This window comes from Bos grunniens, chromosome 15, assembly GCF_055505025.1.
Source record: "Bos grunniens cultivar Pamir isolate PY7600 chromosome 15, Bosgru_T2T1.0, whole genome shotgun sequence".
NCBI classification, from domain to species: domain Eukaryota; kingdom Metazoa; phylum Chordata; class Mammalia; order Artiodactyla; family Bovidae; genus Bos; species Bos grunniens.
Window position 1 is genome coordinate 43,618,298 of NC_141179.1, and position 19,318 is coordinate 43,637,615.

General features: G+C 37.9%; 1 protein-coding gene across 2 annotated transcripts; it reads right to left on the bottom strand.

The window, feature by feature from the left end:
* Positions 1 to 5,222: 5,222 nt before the first annotated feature.
* Positions 5,223 to 19,268, bottom strand: WEE1 (WEE1 G2 checkpoint kinase). 2 transcript variants are annotated; one of them, XM_086340102.1, is made up of 11 exons: positions 18,684 to 19,268; positions 17,037 to 17,242; positions 16,522 to 16,585; positions 15,914 to 16,086; positions 15,176 to 15,297; positions 11,520 to 11,666; positions 9,254 to 9,349; positions 9,081 to 9,166; positions 7,545 to 7,715; positions 7,307 to 7,452; positions 5,223 to 6,562 (listed from the first exon to the last, which is right to left on the bottom strand). In XM_086340102.1, exons 1-11 carry the CDS (start codon positions 19,257 to 19,259, stop codon positions 6,409 to 6,411), a joined length of 1,941 nt encoding a protein of 646 aa, XP_086196228.1. In that variant the 5' UTR covers positions 19,260 to 19,268; the 3' UTR covers positions 5,223 to 6,408. The 2 variants fall into 2 exon arrangements, with proteins under 2 accessions (XP_086196228.1, XP_086196229.1); XM_086340103.1 differs by having other exon boundaries at positions 18,025 to 18,757.
* Between the last annotated feature and the right edge of the window lie 50 nt (positions 19,269 to 19,318).

A 19,318-nucleotide genomic window follows, 5' to 3' on the forward strand; every position in this document is an offset into this window, starting at 1 on the left:
CTGTGTGTTCCCAGTGCAGGAAGCACTAGTTTGATCCTTGGTCGGGAAACTAAGATCCTGCATGCTGCACATCGCAGTAGAAACAAACAAACAAAAAAGCATTTGTGACATCACAGCAATAGAGTATGGCAGACAGGAAAACAAACTGCACAGTCCAATTATTGTCTAAAGATTTACCAGGCTAAATCTCTTGAGCTGTTAATAAAACTATGTGGTGTCTAATCACATTCAGCAGAATTCTTTCTGGAACTGTTGTGCATGGTGCTTAGCACAAAATAACCACTAGAAAATTGATGCTACACCCACACGTAACCAGAAAAAACACGGCAGGCCAGGAGAGGTTGCTGTGGAGTCTGCTGCTGTCAGACAGGAGTCTTGACACAACAGGAGCCTTAACGAAGGGATTTATTCAGAACCCTAGGATCTTTAGCATACACTCAAAGGAGTGGGTTTATTATCAGAAATTTTAGGGCCCACAGATATGATCAATGGGTAAGTCTGCAATTCAGCTGACTAAGCCCCATTTGTACTGACTACAGATGTTAAAAACATCAAACATTTTTACACTTTACTTTTTCTGATTACAAAATAAAGGCTCATTGTTTAAAATATAGAAGGTTAAGAAGTGGGAAATATGCATAATCTCACCACTCAAATGACAGCCATTGTTAGGCCTCATTCTTTTAGTGCTTAAAAAAAAAAATCCCTTACACACAATTTTGCTTCCTTTTTTTTTTCCACTTTAACATTATAACTCATACATTTCCCTCAGTCATAAAAATTCCTTGAAACTTTGCTTTAAATGGCCATATGTGGTGGTGGTTTAGTCACTAAGTTGTTCCCGACTCTGGAGACCCCATTGACGGTAGCCTTATAGTATACTCTTTATATATTTCCCTCATTTAGAAAGAATGCAGTGGAGTGGGTTAGTACTCCTCCCACGTATGTTTATTTGTCCACAGGCATTTTCAGTTCATGGGACTCTACTATTGAGACTTCAAACTGGAATTCTCCTTTCCCATTTCCTGCATTCCCCCCATCACTTTCAAATTTATCTCATCCACATTTTTCCTCTGCTCAAAGGAATTGCTATGAATTAGGCTAGTAGTTCAGCCAAACACTTTAGGCTTGAACACTGAAGCTTTGAGGCTATGTCATCTGGGAAATTTGTTTTACCTCTCTAAATATCATGTGTAAAGTGAGGATTTTGTGTAGAATTCTTATGAGGATCAATGACATTATGTATGGAAAACATTTAGCATATACCAGGTGATCAGTACATGATAGCACAACAAGATCCAAAGATTCCTCTCCAACTATTCGGCCCCCTCCTCCCTTGCCATGCATTTTCAGCCATGTTTCTTAAAAGGAATTTATGCTTGCTGTTTCTACTTGTCCATCTCCCATTTATACCTCACTGTAATCGCTTCTGCTCCCCCTCTACTGACACTGCTTGCTAAAGATTGAATAAATTTCAGATGCATTCATAGAGCTTCAAGTTGTTTCTTAATCTTTTCTGCATATAGGCACAGTCAACCAATTTCTCCTTCAAAGTTCTCTCTTGGTCTCCATGAAACTAGCTGCTGCTGCTGCTGCTGCTAAGTCACTTTACTCGTGTCCAACTCTCAGCAACCCCATGGACTGCAGCCCACCAGGCTCCTCCATCCATGGGATTTTCCAGGCAAGAGTACTGGAGTGGGGTGCCATTGCCTTCTCCACCATGACACTAGTCTTCCCAATTTTCCTAATTCTCATACTGATCCTTTCTACTCTCATTTGCTGCCTCACTCTGCCCTTTAATTAGTGTTGCCCTCAACTTTCATGTATCTGGAAAAAAAGCACAATTCTTTGCTATGAGGTCTGAGTTGGAATTCTGGCTCTCCTACTTACCAAACTGAGTTCCTGTTACTTAACTACCTGAGCCGCCATACTCTAGTCTGTGGAAAGGTAACTTCTCTCCTGGATAATCAGTCCAAATGGAGTCATTGTACACTAAGCCTACATTTCCCATGGGTGTAATGAATCAGTAGGCTTAACCTGGAATTCCAGACTTAGAAACTCATTTCCTACCTTAAGAATGTCAAAACTCAAAACAAAAAATGTGCTCTTCAAAATATTTATTAACCGTATAAAACTAAACAATATGAACTATGATATAAATGTTCCTTTGAGGCATTTTTCTTCATAGGATGGACTGGCCGAGGTTTCTTAGACTCTTAGTTTAATGAAGTTTGGACAGAACATGTGCTCTCTTGCTGGTAACTCTTCCTAGGGCATACACAGATATTTTTCCTTATTCTAGGAGACTTCTGAACTACATTGAAAATTAGGGTCATCTGCCACAAAGAAAAAAAGAGGCCTCTCAAAGTTTCTGAAAACTAAATGTTGGAAGAGGGGCAGTTTCAATGATGTCTTATGTGCGTGCGTGCTCAGTCATGTCTGACTCTGCAACCTCATGGACTGTAGCCCACTAGGCTCCTCTGTCCATGGGATTACCCAGGCAAGAATACTGGAGTGGGTTGCCATTTCCTCCTCCAGGAGATCTCCCTGACCCAGAAATCAAACCTGCATCTCATAAAAATCTACTTTGCTGAGCCTCTGAGAAACACCTAACAATACAACCAGGTTTGCGGGACAAATGTCTAGATCTGCTCACTCTGCAATGCTGACCGGTTTCAGTGATTTTTTTTTACAGTTATACAAATGCCTTCAAAACACTGAGGCAGTTTCCTCCAAATTCCTAGTTCCAGGGCTTCAATTATGATTTTCAGTGTCCAAAACAAACAAATAAATAATAAATTTTAAAAACCAATATCTAAAACACTTCCACAATTCCTTTTGATTCATCTTCTTTGCTAATTGCTTTAATTGACCTTTAATAATTTCACAAATATAAATATCTTAAGGATGCAACAACTCTGATCTGTTGGCTAAAGTCAGTGAGACGCTTTGTGGATATGAATGAGAGGAAGAAAAACTGTCAGGCAGGATGCTGCTGCTTAAGAATTGGGAGACAGTCAAAGCATTATCCAAACCCAGCTGTTATCAATTAAGTACCATTTTTTGCCCTCTGGAACAGAGTAAAAACCGAAGTTTGAGAACTGGCTCTTCAAAAGGCATTAATTTAAGGGGATTGCCTTCGATTCTTGGCAAGATAAAGGTAAGGCAACGGTGTCAACTTGTAGCCAACTGCAATATGATTCCTCCTACCCAACTGCATAGTCAATATTTTAAATATTTAATTTAAAATTTTTAATATTTAATATTTATAATTAAATTAATTATATATTATATAATATATAAGTATAATTTAAATATAATTAAATTAAATATAAAATTATTTTAATATTTAAATTTTTAAAATATTTTAAATATTTTCTTCCTCACTAAAGTTAGCTTCCCAAAAAAGTAACTTTATCATTGTTAAATATCTGTCTCAAACAATAACAGACCTCTGCAATTTAAGTGATTTTTCTGGGAAGTTTCTTCAATGCTTCCATATTAGCACTTGCAGTTTTCCCCAATCCTGATGCTATGCTAACAAATTCTCATTCTATTATAAAGTGTTCAACATAGTGTTCCTAATGAAATCCCATCCCCTTGTTTCCATCCATAGGCCTCTTAGTTCAGGCCCTCCTTAATCTTACCCTGATTTAGTACAATGGCTTTGAAACCAAGCCAAACATAATTGCCATGGTCCATTCTCTAATCTGCCACCAGCATTTTCCCAACAACTGCATATCTTGCAGTTGTCCTTTGAACCATCCCTCCAACACAGCACTAAACAAATTTTATTGTCATTTTGTGTTTACATGAGTCTTCTATATTTTATCTTGAGTATCTAGTGGACAAAGACCATTTCTTTGGTCTACCAGTTATCACAAAAAAGGCACTTAATGTTAAGCATCTTACACTGAATATGAGCCCAACTCTTTTATCAGCTTTCAGATAGCCTAAGAACTCTCTTTGAAAACCAGACTTTTTTCCTACTCAATCAAATACTCTTAAACAATGAGAAAAATTTACTACAAATCTTGATGAAAAACATCTAGTTTTTTCTTTGAAGCTAGTGCACTAGAAAAATGCACCTTAATGACTTAGTGATGCTAACACCAATTATTATACTTCTTTATAGCTTTGTCCTCAGTGGCTAAAACGTATTACCTGCTCTAGCCTATGTAACTTTTTCCTGTCTCCCACACCTATCAACTTTAATATATCTACTTTTTATGTCTCTATCAACTCCTCTCACACCTCTAAATTGCGCTTAAAAGCTAAAATAATCAAGGTTTTTAGAAACGCTAATAGCAGAAATAAATGGACCCTAATGAAGAAATGATGTATGTACCCATGATGAAAAAGCACAAGGATCTTGTGACATTTTTACCTGCTAAACGGCCTTCACTACTAATTTGTCAGAAAAAGATGTGTAGAATAAGCACTGTTAATCACTTAAATTTACACTATCAATTCTAAAATCTAGTCCAGTTTAGTGAGTTAAAACCCTCCCCACTTCAAAACTCTCTTCTGGCACTCAGTTCAAATTAAAGTTGTAAGTCCTATCCATTATATTAACTTAGAGCTATTTCAAACCACATTATACATTTCTAGCAGATCAAATGCATAATATCCAATGTGATATAAAGATGTTATTTATAATGACAAAAAACATTCAAGGTTGACGGGTAAATTTTTCTTAAATCTCAAAATGTAACTAATGTGGAATAAAATGAAAGTGAGTCACTCAGTTGTGTCCAACTCTTTGTGATCCCATGGACTATACAGTCCATGGACTTCTCCAGGCCAGAATACTGGAGTGGGTAGCTAGCTGTTCCCTTCTCCAAAGGATGTTCCCAACCGAAGGACAGAACCCGTCTCCTGCACTGGAGGCAGATTCTTTACCAGCTGACAGGAGGGGAGCCCAAGAATACTGGAATGGGTAGCCTATCCCTTTCTCCCCAGGGATCTTTCTGACCGAGGAATTGAACCAGGGTTTCCTGCATTGCAGGTGGAGTCTTTACCAACTGAGCTACAAGGGAAGCCCAATGTGAACTAAAGCTCATCATTAAATCATGTTTCATACTCTATCAAAAATGTGTCCTCTGTCTTTAGTACTTTAAATACATTATATTCAACATTTTAAAATGTGTTAAAAAAAAATGTAGTGATAATGGAGATAAAATAGTAGAAAACAGGCACCACAAAGATTCACACAATGAAGGTAAGCTCAGAGTGACTTTTAATATGCCAATCAATGTTAATAAAACACAAGTCAAACAGACAAGTGCAAACATGTTTTAAAAGAAAATTAATAGAAAAACAACAGACAAATTCTATTTTTTTTTTTTTTGCAGTATCTGTTAGCCAGTATTATTAGTCAAATGGCTAATCACAGATAAAATATATTTTGTGAAAAGCTTGGGATAGTCAGAAATCATTCTGCCATTTCAAACAGCTATGTACAGTATCACCAAGATTAGTTTATATACACAAATATTGAAGAGAAACCGGGCAAAACATTTAAAAACAGACTAACAATACAATCAGGTACAAAACTTGGGTGGAAGGAGAAAACATTTTTTAAAGAGTCAGAGAAGGGTATTATCAGGAAAAAAGTACAAAACCAGTAATAATTATACTACATTAATATAGCATTCCAAAGGAGGGGAGGGAGGTGCATTTCTCCAATGCACTAGCTTCAAAGTTCAAAGAAAAAAAAAGGCAAATAGCTACTTTCATCAAGAGCAGCTATATATTTCACATAATTGTTTTAAAAAGAAAGCCTATTAACAACAATGATTGTTTAATGCTACAATTTTACAGCAAAGACAAAACTAAAATAGCAGCAAATTCACAAGGCAGTACTTCCACAGAATTATCACTCCATGGTTCATGCAATGCCTACAAAGTGCTCCCAGTTGGGTATACAAGTATAATTCACAATTTAGAAAAAAAAAAAAAAAAAGAAATATAAGATTGACACACAGGTACATTGAAAGCTGAGGAGTACTGAGTCTCTTAGCATTCCCTTCAAAGGGAGAACAGGTATGTAATAAAGCCCTTGAGTCCTTGTACAGGTCACTACAGGAAAAGATACCTTTTATTACAATGCAACAGCAAACCATAAGCAGCACACCACCACAGTGGTTAACCCTGGACAGGCTGGTGTAACATCCAACAGTGACCGACATCCTACAGAAGACAGACTGGTAAGACCAGACAAAAGCCTGATAAAGCACTGGTCAAAATACAGCTTTCAACTGTAATTCACAAATAAGTCCTAAAAGGTACTTCAGTAAAATTACTGACACCGATTGAAAAAGGAATTGCTAACTGGATTGTAGCAGTGATTTCAACCTAGCTTCCTCTTGTCACAGTTTTTTTGGGGGGAGGTGGGTAATGAGTAGTTCAGTATATGGTAAGGCTGACAGAGCGGTTCATTTTCTTTCCAATAAGTCGAGATGTTCTATTACTCTGGGTGGTGGACCTGGTAGCCATCCGATCAGTGAAGAGTGCTCTTTCCTCAGCTGCAGCTTTTGCCATCTGGGCTTTCTTGAGTTCTCTAACAACATAAAAATAGGAAACAAGACTTTTCACCTACTGTATTAAACCCAGAAAGGGATCCTAAGAGGCCAAATACAAACTACATTATCAGTTGGGAGATTTTTGTGTGCCATCATTACTCCAAGATACAATTAAAGAGAAAAAAAAGTGAAAATCTATTTACATAAGAGACAAAAGGAGAATTCTATTTCCTCTTTATATGAACTATGCTGGCTATCAAACTAATGGCAAAATAACCTATAAGTATTTCAAGTCAGTTTTATTAGGTTAGTATAAAAATGGTAGCAATAAAGCAAATGAATTAGATAAACACTCCAACCAGTTTTCCAAAAATGTCAAAGGTCATTCAGATCAAATGTGAAAATCATCTAACCCAATTGACATTAATTTCATCCTTTCATAAAAGTAAACAGAACATTTTGAGGAGAATGTCATTTATGACAAGAGTTTGGAGAGAAAAAACTGATACCTGCTCATTTTAGCTTTTGGGACAATTTGGGCATAAGGATATCACCACTTTTGAATATATGCAGGTTTAAAAACCTTTTCAGTCCATAATTTCAAAGTTTAGAAACAATGCCAATTTATAGGTCAAATATCAAGACAGAAGTCCCCAAACTTTAACCATATAACATGCCAAGCCACTTTATTCTTCACTGATGGAAAGTATAAATCATTTCTAATTAAAATCTGAGAATAAAAATGAGAAACTAAAAAACAAAACAAAAACCCCATCACTTACTTCTGCAGAAGTGAATTTTTGAACTTTTCAGCATTCAATTCTATTCGTAATTGTTCTGCACTCTTCCTTGAAGCAGATAGTAATACTGAATGCTTTACCAGTGCCATTGCTGAAGGTCTTCTCTCTGGATCTGGATGAATCATAACCTTAAAAAGAGAAGTAATATTAACACAAAGATATGCAATTTAATAAAATATTGAACTGTGTCAATAAAGTGCTTCACATATAAAATGCTCACTTTTAGCAACTCTGTAAATTCTTGCGAAAGCACTTGTGGAATCCGAGGTAATCTACCCTGTCTAATTTCATGCCATTGGTCTCCATTTCTGGGAAGAGGCTCAGCACCAGCAGCACATACCACTGTGAGGGCAAGGGCAAAAATATCTGCTTTTGGAAGGTGAGTATAGTTCTGTAAAATTAAAGGGAAAAAAAAAGTTAAGGGAATATAAAGATTGTCAAAATAAAGTCAGATTACACCTCAATGATGATTTGGGTGAGAAATAAGACGAAATTAAAATGTCCAGTGATACATTTAAATTTAGGACATACTCAGAGAATAAGCTAAATTTGGGGAGATTATACTTTTTTTAATGACAAAGTTATATACACTCTGGGGCTTTCCTGGTAACTCAGTGGGACAGAATCCGCCTGACAATGCAGGAGACACAGGTTTAACCCCAGGGCTGGGATGATCCCCCAGAGAAGGAATGGTAACCCACTTCAGTACTCCTGCCTGGGAAATTCCACGGACAGAGGAGTCTGGCGAGCTACAGTCCATGGGGTTCCAAAGAGTAGGACATGACTTAGCGACTAAACAACAATACACTTTGGGGTGGGATGGTAAATACGTTTCTAAAAGTATTCAGGTTATTTCTAAAAGGCCTCCCCTTTATCACCAGCCTCACTCAACTCTCAGAAGAAACTTTAGCTCTCGGGGCATTCATATGAAACTACAAACATCAACAAGTTAGAAATATGCATATACATATACAACACAAATATACATAAACAGAATAGTGTCATACAATTCATTTGTTCTAGTTATTCTATTTCCATTCAAAAACGCTTATCAAGAAATATTTTACAACACTGTTTTTGAAATAGTATTATTAACTATGGGGCTTCCCAGATGGCTCAGATGGCAAAGAATCTGCCTGCAATCCAGGAGACTTGGGTTCAATCCCTGGGTCAGGAAGTTGTCCCCTGGAGAAAGAAATGGCAACCCACTCCAGTATTCTTGCCTGGAGAATTCTACGGACAGAGGAGCCTGGCGGGCTATGGTCTATGGGGTCGCAAAGAGTTGGACACAACTAAATGACTAACACATACTTTCACATTATTAACTGTATCCATACTTTATTTAATCATTCGTTTATTGCTAAATATTAACATTCTCAATTTATTTGTATATGAATATTTCTTTAAGAGAGACTCCTAGAAATAGAAATTCTGGGTAAAAGGGAATGTGACTTTAAAATGTTGACAGATGTTAACACTTTGATCTCCGAAAAGACATTGTCATTTTAAAGTTTCACCAGTAATGCGTGGAAACTTTTTTTTTACTGCAACCCCACCACTGTTGAATATGATAAATCTTTGCCTTTATTGACTTTTGCTAGATTAAATACCCCAACAAGCTAATAGTTTACACTTTCTATTCTGTATTATCTTTCTACTGGTTATTAGCTTAAAATTTCAGTACATCTGCATTTATAGTTTTCTAGCATCTGATAATAAGTGTTACAAAGCAAATGGCTTAAAGAAGAAAAACTACCTCCTGTAAAACTTCATTTGCAAGAAAACGGCTATCACCCTCTTCAACTTGTGGACTAGAGATCCTTGTTACATGTCCAAGGTCACCTAGAAGTATTGAAAAAAATACAGTCAAGAATTAAAACAAAACAGCCTCTATTTTAAGGAAATACTTTGGTTACTTTTCTTTCTTACCTATTTTAAACATAACTTTGTTGGATGCCCAGTCATCTTCATCTCCTTCTTCAGAGGCAGCATTTGGGATTGAAGTTCGAGATATGAAAATATTACCTGTCAAACAGTTATTTAGGTAAGCCATACTAACAATTAATAGAATCAAAGTTCACAAACAAGTCATACAACGAATCATTCAGAAAGCGCTTAAATATATAGACTATGTGTTCTACCCAAACCCAGTAAGAATGAAAGGGGACTGTATTTTCTAGATACAGAAAACACAGAAATGTACTTTCTGGTCTAGCACTGGTCCTTTAACACTTGAAAACCACTGCATTAGACTCTTGTCAGCTACACATTGATCTTCAGCAGTTCTAATTACTTAGAAATAATACAAAGGGCAATTAACATACTAATTCATGATGCTGCTGCTGCTAAGTCACTTCAGTCGTGTCCGACTCTGTGATGCTACTGAGGCACAAATTTTAATCTAATGCTACAAGGCTGGTGTGAAAACAAGTCATGCAGTTATTGAGTTTGGCTGACCATACAGCATCTACAACCCAAAGAGGTTTTGTGGTTCACTATTTCTACTGTACACAAACTTCTTCTTCATCTAATGCAGGTAAGGTTATATAAATATAAGTTTCAGCAGCAAACTTTATTTTAGTAGTTTTATCAATGTTTCATTCACTAGCGTCTTTTCAATTTTATTTACAGGACAACTTATTTTATGGGGATATTTGTAAATTTAAAACTTCACATGCCTTAATATTTTCAACTTTTGTACCTGTAATGTAATGGTCCCCTATGTTTGTATAACATTAAATACAAGCTATGAGTATGGGGAAACCTCAATGATCTACATTAATTGCAACCAGTTCAAACTTAATTTTTTCTTTTTGAAAATAAATGTTTTAATAAGTTGACATACAAAAATTCTTCATATAATTCATATAATTAAGTTGCGAAAAATGATTTAAATCACAGTCCATGGGGTTGCATAGAGTAGGACACGACTTAGCGTACATTAAAAAAAGAAAAGAACCTCAGTAATTCAATTTAAAAACACTCAGCCTAAAATGTTTACTTAAATCCATCAACCTTTCAGTTGGGTTTCCCTGGTGGCTCAAACGGTAAAGAATCCACCTGACAATGCCTAAAAACACCTAGCCTAAAATGTTTAACTTAAATCCCTTAAATCCCTAAAATCCTTAACTTTTTAGTTATAACTTCTAAATTAAAGGATAGAAAAAGGAAATTAGCTAAATGATGCAACGAAGCAACCAGTCGAACCCAGAAGAAAGGAAATCTGGCAAAACAAGGTCTGTATTATTATTATATAAGTAGGGGAAGAGTAAAACCTAAAAAAAGAAAATGGATTTACCCTGATGTAATGCATGGTTCTGAAATGGACGCTAGTTTGGATGAAGCAACTGCTAAGGACTTTGGTCAACTAGGAAAAATTTTAATATGACCTGGCAAGTAGATAATTATTGAAATGGAAAGGTAGAGACAGTATCTTTTTAAAAAAGTTCTAAAACAGTATGTACCTTACGACGTGACTTTTGACGAGAGGGATCTGCACTAAAATGTTAGTGTAGGATTCACTTGCATCCTTTTTTAAACGCAAAATAAAAATGCATGTACCATTTTCTTTTCTGAACAAAACAGTAATAACAATAACCCTCTTAGCCGCACCAGCATTAATTTAAAAGTACAGATCTATATAGCCTAGTACAAGAGACAGGCTTTAAACATGAGTTCTTTTAGTCTCCCCATCAGTCCCACTCTAAGACTGTGGTTCCCATAAGATGCAGAACATTTTTTTTCAGCTTTTAGCAAAAATGAGAGTATTATTTCAGATCTTTTGGTGTAACAAGGGAAGAGGTGATGGGAAATGAAACACTACTACTAAGTGGGTCAAAAATCTTTTAAAGCTAAAATGAAATGTACACACTGCTGAATTTAAAATGGATAGCCAACAAGGTCCTACCGTACAGTACAGGGAATTCTGCTCAGTGTTACGTGGCAGCCTAGATGGGAGGGGAGTTGGGGCAAGAATGGATACATGTATTTGTATGGCTGAGTCCCTTTGCTGTCCACCTGAAACTATTACAAATTGTTAATCAGCTATACTCCAGTATAAAATAAAAAGTTAAAAAAAAACTAACAATGAAAAAACATAGTAAAATGTTTTATGTTGCCATATTGTTTTAATGAAATCATTTATTCTATAAAACCCTAAAGAACATATATAGGTCAGATGATCTGTAATACTTACTAGGCTTTATATCCATGTGAACTAAAGACATTGAATGAATATACCTCAAGCCCCGGCCAACTTGTAAGAGGAGATCCTTCAACTCTGCTTCTGTAAAGTAACTCATACTTCTGTAGTTTTCACTTATGGCATCGGCTAAACTGCCACCTAACAAACACAAGAAAAGTTAGAATTTTCTTCTTTCTGAAATACCATTTTTCTTTCATCTTTACTGTATGACTAGACGCAACCAAGAAAATGACATTTTACAGGACCTATTCTCTTCAACCTGCTTGTGAAATCAAAATTGTATTTATTCTTTCACTAGCTAAAACACTCACATGTGTACAAACTATAATATAAAGTCTCTGTCTTATCAATACATACTCTAGCAACCCACCTAGTTCTCTTTCCCAGAGTAATGTTATGAATTCTTTTCAACTCCTTTTTATACAAGCAATAACACATTTTCATTATCTTGAAGATCATTCTTTATAATATACAAAGACCACTCCTTTCTTAGGTATACAAAATTCCATTGCATAATTGAATGGTAATGCACTAACCAATCCCCTAATTGATGAACATTTAAAAATGATTTCCAAGCCTTTAATACTCTTGCCTGGAGAATCCCAGGGAGGGAGGAGCCTGGTAGGCTACAGTACATGAGGTCGCAAAGAGTCGGACACGACTGAGCGACTTCACTTTCACTTTTCAATACTACAAATTATAGTCTCAGGAATTCACACATATTTTGTTATCTCCTACAAACAAACTGCTGGGTCAAATGGTATATACAGTGTACTATACACATTCATTGGGTGTATGAGACACTATTTTATTACATATAGGATAAATTCCTATAGCTGAGAGCGCCATTTCCATTTACCCTACAAAACAGTTTTGGGTTGGTTTTCACAGTATCAATGCCAAGACTTGATTGCCTCTGAAAGCTCACATAAAACACACTCAATTCCTGATTTCAAAAGGCTAATACTTAAAATCCGCTAGCATAAGGTTATGTAAATCTGGGGATTTGGAAGACAAATCTGGACGATTACACACACACACAGTCCCCTTTAGAGAAGGCTGTACCAAATCACACTTCCATGCTTAATGTACGAGAATACCTATTTTCCCACACACATAACAACAGAGTCTACAAATTTTATAAGTAAAATCCAGTATCTTAGTATAGTTTTAATTTATACCACTCTTACTATGAATAAGAACAAACCTGCTTTTATAGAATCAAACCTATCAGCTAATTTGTTTATACTTTAAAAAACTTTAAGTTTATACTTCATAAGTTTTATTAAAAACTTTGTTTATACTCTGTCTCAGAGGAAATGAGTTATGTTTAAAAAATAAACAAACCACTTCTGCTTAAAGCTTAGTTGGGAATAATAAAACCAGAAGCAAGGTAATAAAAATCTAGGTCGATGATATACTACTCAGAAAAGGAGGTCCTATAATTTGAACAAGTCTAAACAGCAAAAACATCAAATGTGCGGTAAAAATAAAAGTAAATCACACACCTGTATAGTTTAGGATTAAGTATGTTCTCCAAACTTAATTTGTACAAATCTTGAACTGTGGGAAAAAGAGAGCTCTAGAAGGGAGCAGGTCAATAAGCTTTTTGGGATATGTGAATTTGAAGTCCTAGATCAAGTTCACCAAGAAATAATATGGCTGCTTTTTAATGGGTCTAGCTACTACAGCTGGGCCAGTTTCTTCTATCTTGCTGCTGAAAGGGTAAGAAAGGTGAGAAGAGCAAACCATTCATCTGATATTTCAGGTTCTCCTGCGCTATCAATTAACATTTTTCTACACCTGCTTATCAAGAGTAGAAATTCCATCTATCACCAAATCAAGAAAACAGGCTCAAAATGCAAACAACTGTTTTCGATAAAAAATCAGTTAAGATAAAGGATATCAGTTAATCAACACTACAAATGAATGATAACCGAATCCATCCCTGTGAAACTACAGAAAAGGATCTAGCTAGGTCTATTAGAACATTTAGGGTTTATGTGGAGAAAATGGTGGAAAACGCAAACAGAAGAGCTCACAAATATATCTAGACAGCCTCATTTTCTTTCATCTAAGCAAAACATCATACAAAGAGGCTGTTCTATTTTACACAAGTTTATTTATTTTTTTAAAGATCCATATTCCTAAAGTGCTTAAGACTGCTCCAAAATAATAAATTATTTCAAAAGATTATTTTATAATCTAACCTTATTACAGGACAGGGTCTTTGTAATCTGAGAGGGTAGCAAAACGGCTCATCCCCCTCACTCAAATCCCAGGCCCAAGCCAGTTATCTCAGAATCAACTAAATAACACAACCACGTATTTGGTAGGTTGCTACAAATTTGTGATTTCTGGACTGTGGCTGACAGCAAGTCACATCAACAAGGTGAGAGGTAGAAAGAAACTAGAAGGAGATGGTGTCTAGCAAATATGGAGGAAAGAAGGTATTATAATCAAGTTATACTATTAGTAAGTGCAGTAACTAAAAAATGGAGGTTAAGCAACAGAATAGTCCACAAAGCCACAGGTGACAGCTACATAAATATTTTGATGATATGAATAGAAACATTTCAAGAGATTTGTGAAAGCAGCAGCAATGCTGCATACTGAACAATTATATTTTTTCAAGGGTGTAGAATAAAATGACAACTCAGTGAGAAGTCAGGTATGAGAAATGGATCTTCTACATCTGTTTTGTTCATTATTTTCCAAAACAGAAAACTTGATCTACTACTTATACCACTTATTTATTCACAAGCTATGAAATGGCTAGTCTTAGGGGAAAAAATGAGAATCAACAAAAATAATCTTCACTACTCAAGTATTCAATAAATTCTAAGTTCTCTAATATTTCACTGAAGATGTACAGAAATAAAAATCCATCATATACAAAATTTTAGGTGTTTAATAACAGATCTGTAAGAATCAGAAGTGAGGCCAGGACTTTGGTAAAGATTTAGTGAAAAAGGAAGGACCCAGGATGACTGTTGAAGGACCTGCTGAAATTCAAAACCATATAAAGGTCCAAAGTTAAACCTCTATAAATGCTTTTTGGGGGGAGGCAGGGAGGAAGAAAGGAGGCAAGCACAGCTAGGGAACTAATGAGAATAATTCTCTCTTTACAGAAACATTTCAGTGGATTCTAGTGGTAAACAAAGGGTGGATAGATGGTAGGGGGAGCAAGATTCAAAAATGGCTGAATTTATATCAATGGAGAGTCACTGTCATTTTACAAGTAACCATTATCAGTTTCAGCAGCACATAAAATGAAATGCAAAGGGAAGGCTAGATACAGGGAGCTTGGCTTATTAACTATTATATCCCTCCCCCACACTATGCTAAGTGCTAGGAATACCAAAATACATGGCAAGGCTGCTATCCTCTCAAGAAAATCAGTTTAATTTGAGTAACAGACATACAAATAATATGCATGGTTCTACTATCTAGGTAGAAAAAACAAGGTTTTCAATCTTATCTTCCAGGTAAGAATAACTTGCACTTCATGTCAGGGCTTTTGATCTTTGAATTTATAACAGGTAAAAGATATATAGAATTAGAGCAAGACTTTAGATAAAAAATAAATTATTTCCTTGGTGTTCATTTTCTTGAGCTTACACATTTACAGGGGAACCGTTACTCACCGTTACAATATTCATTCTGTATAAGCATATGATCATCTTCTGCCCAGGCAGAGAAGTATCGAACTACATGAGAATGTTGCCCAAGCACTGCGTGAGCATATACTTCTCTCAAAGCATTCTGCCTAGAAGTTTGAGATTAAGAGAATCATAAATCATTTTTATTTAAGATAAACTGAGTTAATTTATCTGAAAGTTCATAAAAGAATCTTGACTTCTGGATCTATCATTCATTATGCTGAAGAACTTGCTTAAAAGAGGATTAAAACTCTGTATGAGATTTTCCCAAAGGTTTCCATTAAAGAATCTGGAGTAGGAAATGGCAACCTACTCCAGTATTCTTGCCTGGCAAATTCCACACAGAGGAGCCTGGTGGGCTACGGTCCATGGAGTTGCAAAGAATAAGACACGACTAAGCACACATAATGCCATTTAAGAATGTTAGAAAGAAGGAATCTTGCTGGCTCTACAATTCAGGAAAGATGAAATTCTACTCTACTGTGAATTCATGGATGCTACTAGAAATACAAAATTTAAATTAGGCTCCAAGATCAGACTCCTCATATTACTCTACCAAATCCAATAAAAACAAATGGCACAAAATGAAATGGATCTGATTTAAGTCATTATAACTTCTCAAACATTAGAGATTAAATTCAGTGACTGACCACCTAAAACCTTAACATTTCTAACACCATACTGATGAACAAAAGAGCAAAAGACAAAATCTTTAATACATACTCATCAACAGAGCCAGCCAATGGCTTTTTTGATCGCTTTATGGCATAAACGCATCCATCCAGCCTCTTCACACATTTAAACACAGAACCAAATTCTCCAGAACCAATCTTCTCTAGCTCATGAAATTCTGTTGTATATCGAGACTTCATATTGCTTTCAGTAATTGTAATTCTCTGTAATAAAAAGTGTATCCATATATTTATAAAGGTACGAAAGTGATTTTTTCACTAAGGTGATAACACTATGAAATTTAAAAATTTTATCTTATGTTTTAATGCTTATTTAACATGTATATATGGGCTTTCCTTGTGGCTCAGTTGGTAGAGAATCTGCCTGCAATGCAGGAGACCTGGGTTCAATCCCTGGGGCAGGAAGATTCTCCAGAGAAGGAAATGGCAACCCACTGCAGTACTCTTTCCTGGAGAATTCCATGGATGGAAGAGCCGGGCCAGCTATAGTCCATGAGGTCGAAAAGAGTCAGACATGACTGAGTGGCTTTCAATTTCAACATGTGTATATGATAGCTTGTTAAGTAGAAACAAATATAAAAATCAATAAAAAGAAAATTTTTTAAAAAACCAATAAAAAGGAAATCAAAAGCTACTGACTTTAGCAGGTCTTGTTTCATCTTCAAACTCATAATCACTGGCTTCCATGTCTTCACCACAGGAACTGAAAAATATTATTTTTTCTATCAATGTATTTGACAGATCCATCAACTAGAGATCCAAAACTATCTGACAGATATATAGCAAAATGAAAATTTAATGAATGAAAACCGAAAAGAAAGCATTTACTTTTGTAATGACAAGATACAGACCAAGTGATGAAAATGTTGTTCCTGTTTAGATATACCAACATCACCACACATATCAAAATTAAAGCCTTTCTAAATCAACTTTCTCTTCTTGCCTCATTTTGACAGAAGCAGATTTACTAGAATTTATCTAGACCTTTTCTTTCTTCCTTTCCCACGCCAGAGCTGATTACTGAAAATTGCTAGTAATGGAGAAAATTCTCAGCCCATAAACTTCCAAATCATTTGGTTGAAATTAAATTTTAATTATGCCAAACCAGTCTTGGGTGGTTGAGGAACCAAACTGTTGAAAAATAAATAACTTACTCATTCCAATATGCTCTCTTTCTTCTCCGACACTGTCCTGAGGAATGCAGTAACAGAGAATCTGGAGTAAAAGGATTAATATTCACTTGAGGAGTCTGTCGAACATCAAATTCCCTTTTTCCTGATTTTTCTGTATCCATGAATAGAGAGCCACCTCGGAGTTTAACAGAACTGGAATCGATTCCTCGAGCTTTGGAGAGCAAACTCTAGGAGAGGAAAAGAAACGCTTAGGATCCAAGTGCTATAGATAGCCTTCTCAACGTAATTTTCAACAAGTCTTTCTCCTGGCTGAATGTGTAGGTCAAAGCAACACACCAACCCTTGTTAATCTTTCAAGCAAAACAGACAGTGGTTTACTTAGGAGCCTGAAGCTGGATACTAACCACCTTTCCTGAAAAAGTCAACAGGTCTCTAGCCCTAAAAAGAATATGAATGAAAACTAAAATTAAGTTCACTCTAGGAGCTAAAAGTTAAGAAACCTTTCAATCCATCTAAAAATAGAAAGCATTCTGGGAGTCACATAAAAGCTCCCCTCCCCCATCCAAGTAGGGCTTTGAAAGCCACCACCAAAGAGCTCCTCCCCTCACTTCCAGACTTGCCTTGGGCAAGTCGGCCAATAAACAGTAAGGCACAAAAAGCACACATCTCCTAAGGTTTATGACTAGTAAGCGGACTGAAACTCACTTTAAAAGGTACATTTTCCACATTAATCTTTTAAGTTCGATACTGTCTGAATTTCGGTAAGTGTCTGCTTTAAAATCTGCTGTTACTTCTAAAGTTCTACAAGTGGTAATCTGCATACTCACTTGCCACTCAACACACAGGTGCTGAATACCTACTTCTTTAAGAGACATTATCAATGGTATGAAAGCCTGAGGGTCCAGGCGACAAAATCCACGCTGGTTTTTAACAGTTGGACGTTCCTAATCCAGACACTTCGGCTGATCAAACTTGGGAACTGCAAACCCGAGTGTAAACAAACGCTTACCAAATAAAATATTCTTTCCGGAAAGAGGTTTAAACGCTACCCCGAGTTATTTACGAGCCTTTTTAAGGCTGTAAATACTTGAAGGCCAGCCTTTTCTCCCAAGTCGAAGCGCAGTCTCCCTCCGTATCTCAAACTTTCCCCCAAAAGGCCACCTGATACGAAACGATAAGTGCATTTTTTTTTTAACCGAACTCCTGAGTGCGCCGCCCAAATTACAGGAGTGATCACTGCGTTTAAAAGGCACCAGATGGCTGCGGCGCTGAGGAGTGTCAGGTGGCCGGGCCAGCACCACTGGAGCATCCTTCCAAACCGCGTTATCGGTGCCACACTCCCGCCTGCCACGCTCGGGGCCGCCCCGACTCGGCGGGCGTTAAATCGTCAGCCACCTGGACGGCGCCGATCAGCCCCTTTGAAAGATGAAGAAGTTCCAGACGAGGCCCATTGTTCAGTTACATAATCTTAACGGACAACTGCTGGGCAGGGCCCAAAAAAAAGACTGCCAACTTTTTTGTTACCGCGCCGGAGAGCGAGCTGGGGTGAGGCCGGGCGGTTATGTAACCGAACCCGGGCAGCGCCGCGCTCCGCTCCCGGCGCCGCGGCCTTTTAAAAAGGCTGGGCCGGCGCGGGCTCTGGGCGCCCCGGCGGCCGCGTCCTCTCACCTTGGGGGTGTGCGGCGTGTCGAAGAGCCGCAGCTTGCGGAAGGTCTTGTGGGGCGGGGTACCCGGGTAGTCTGGCAGCGGCGAGCAGGCGCCCTCGCCGACCCCGCGCGCCCCGCAGCCCCGCAGCGACGCATCCCCCGGGCCTCCGCAGCGCACTGGAGAGAACGAGCTGCCCAGAAAGTAGGGCGCGGCCGGCGACTTGACCGGAGACGAGGAGCCGAAGCCCTCCTCCTCCCACGAGTCTCCCTCTGCCCCGCCGCCCGCCGCGTCCGCGCCGGGGCAGGCGCCCCGCAGCAGCATGTCCTCCTCTAGCTCCCCCGGGCTGCCGGGGATTGTGTCCGGAGAGCGACGGCGCTCGGGCCCGGGCTCTGTGGGGCTCCTCGCGGGAGGCAGAGGCGAGTCGGGCTCCTGAAAGGCCGAGTCCTCCCCGGTGCTGTGGCCGCTGCCTTCTTCCTCCTCTTCTTCCTCCTCCTCCTCACAGTCGCTGCAGGGCGAGAAGATCAGCTTCTGCCGCAAGGTGCAGGAGGCCGCGGCGCGGCGGGGCGGCGGCGGCTGCTGCCGGCTCAGGAAGCTCATCGCGCCCCTGGGGCCGGGGCGGAGGACCGGAGAACCAGAGCCCGCGGAGTCCAGGGCTC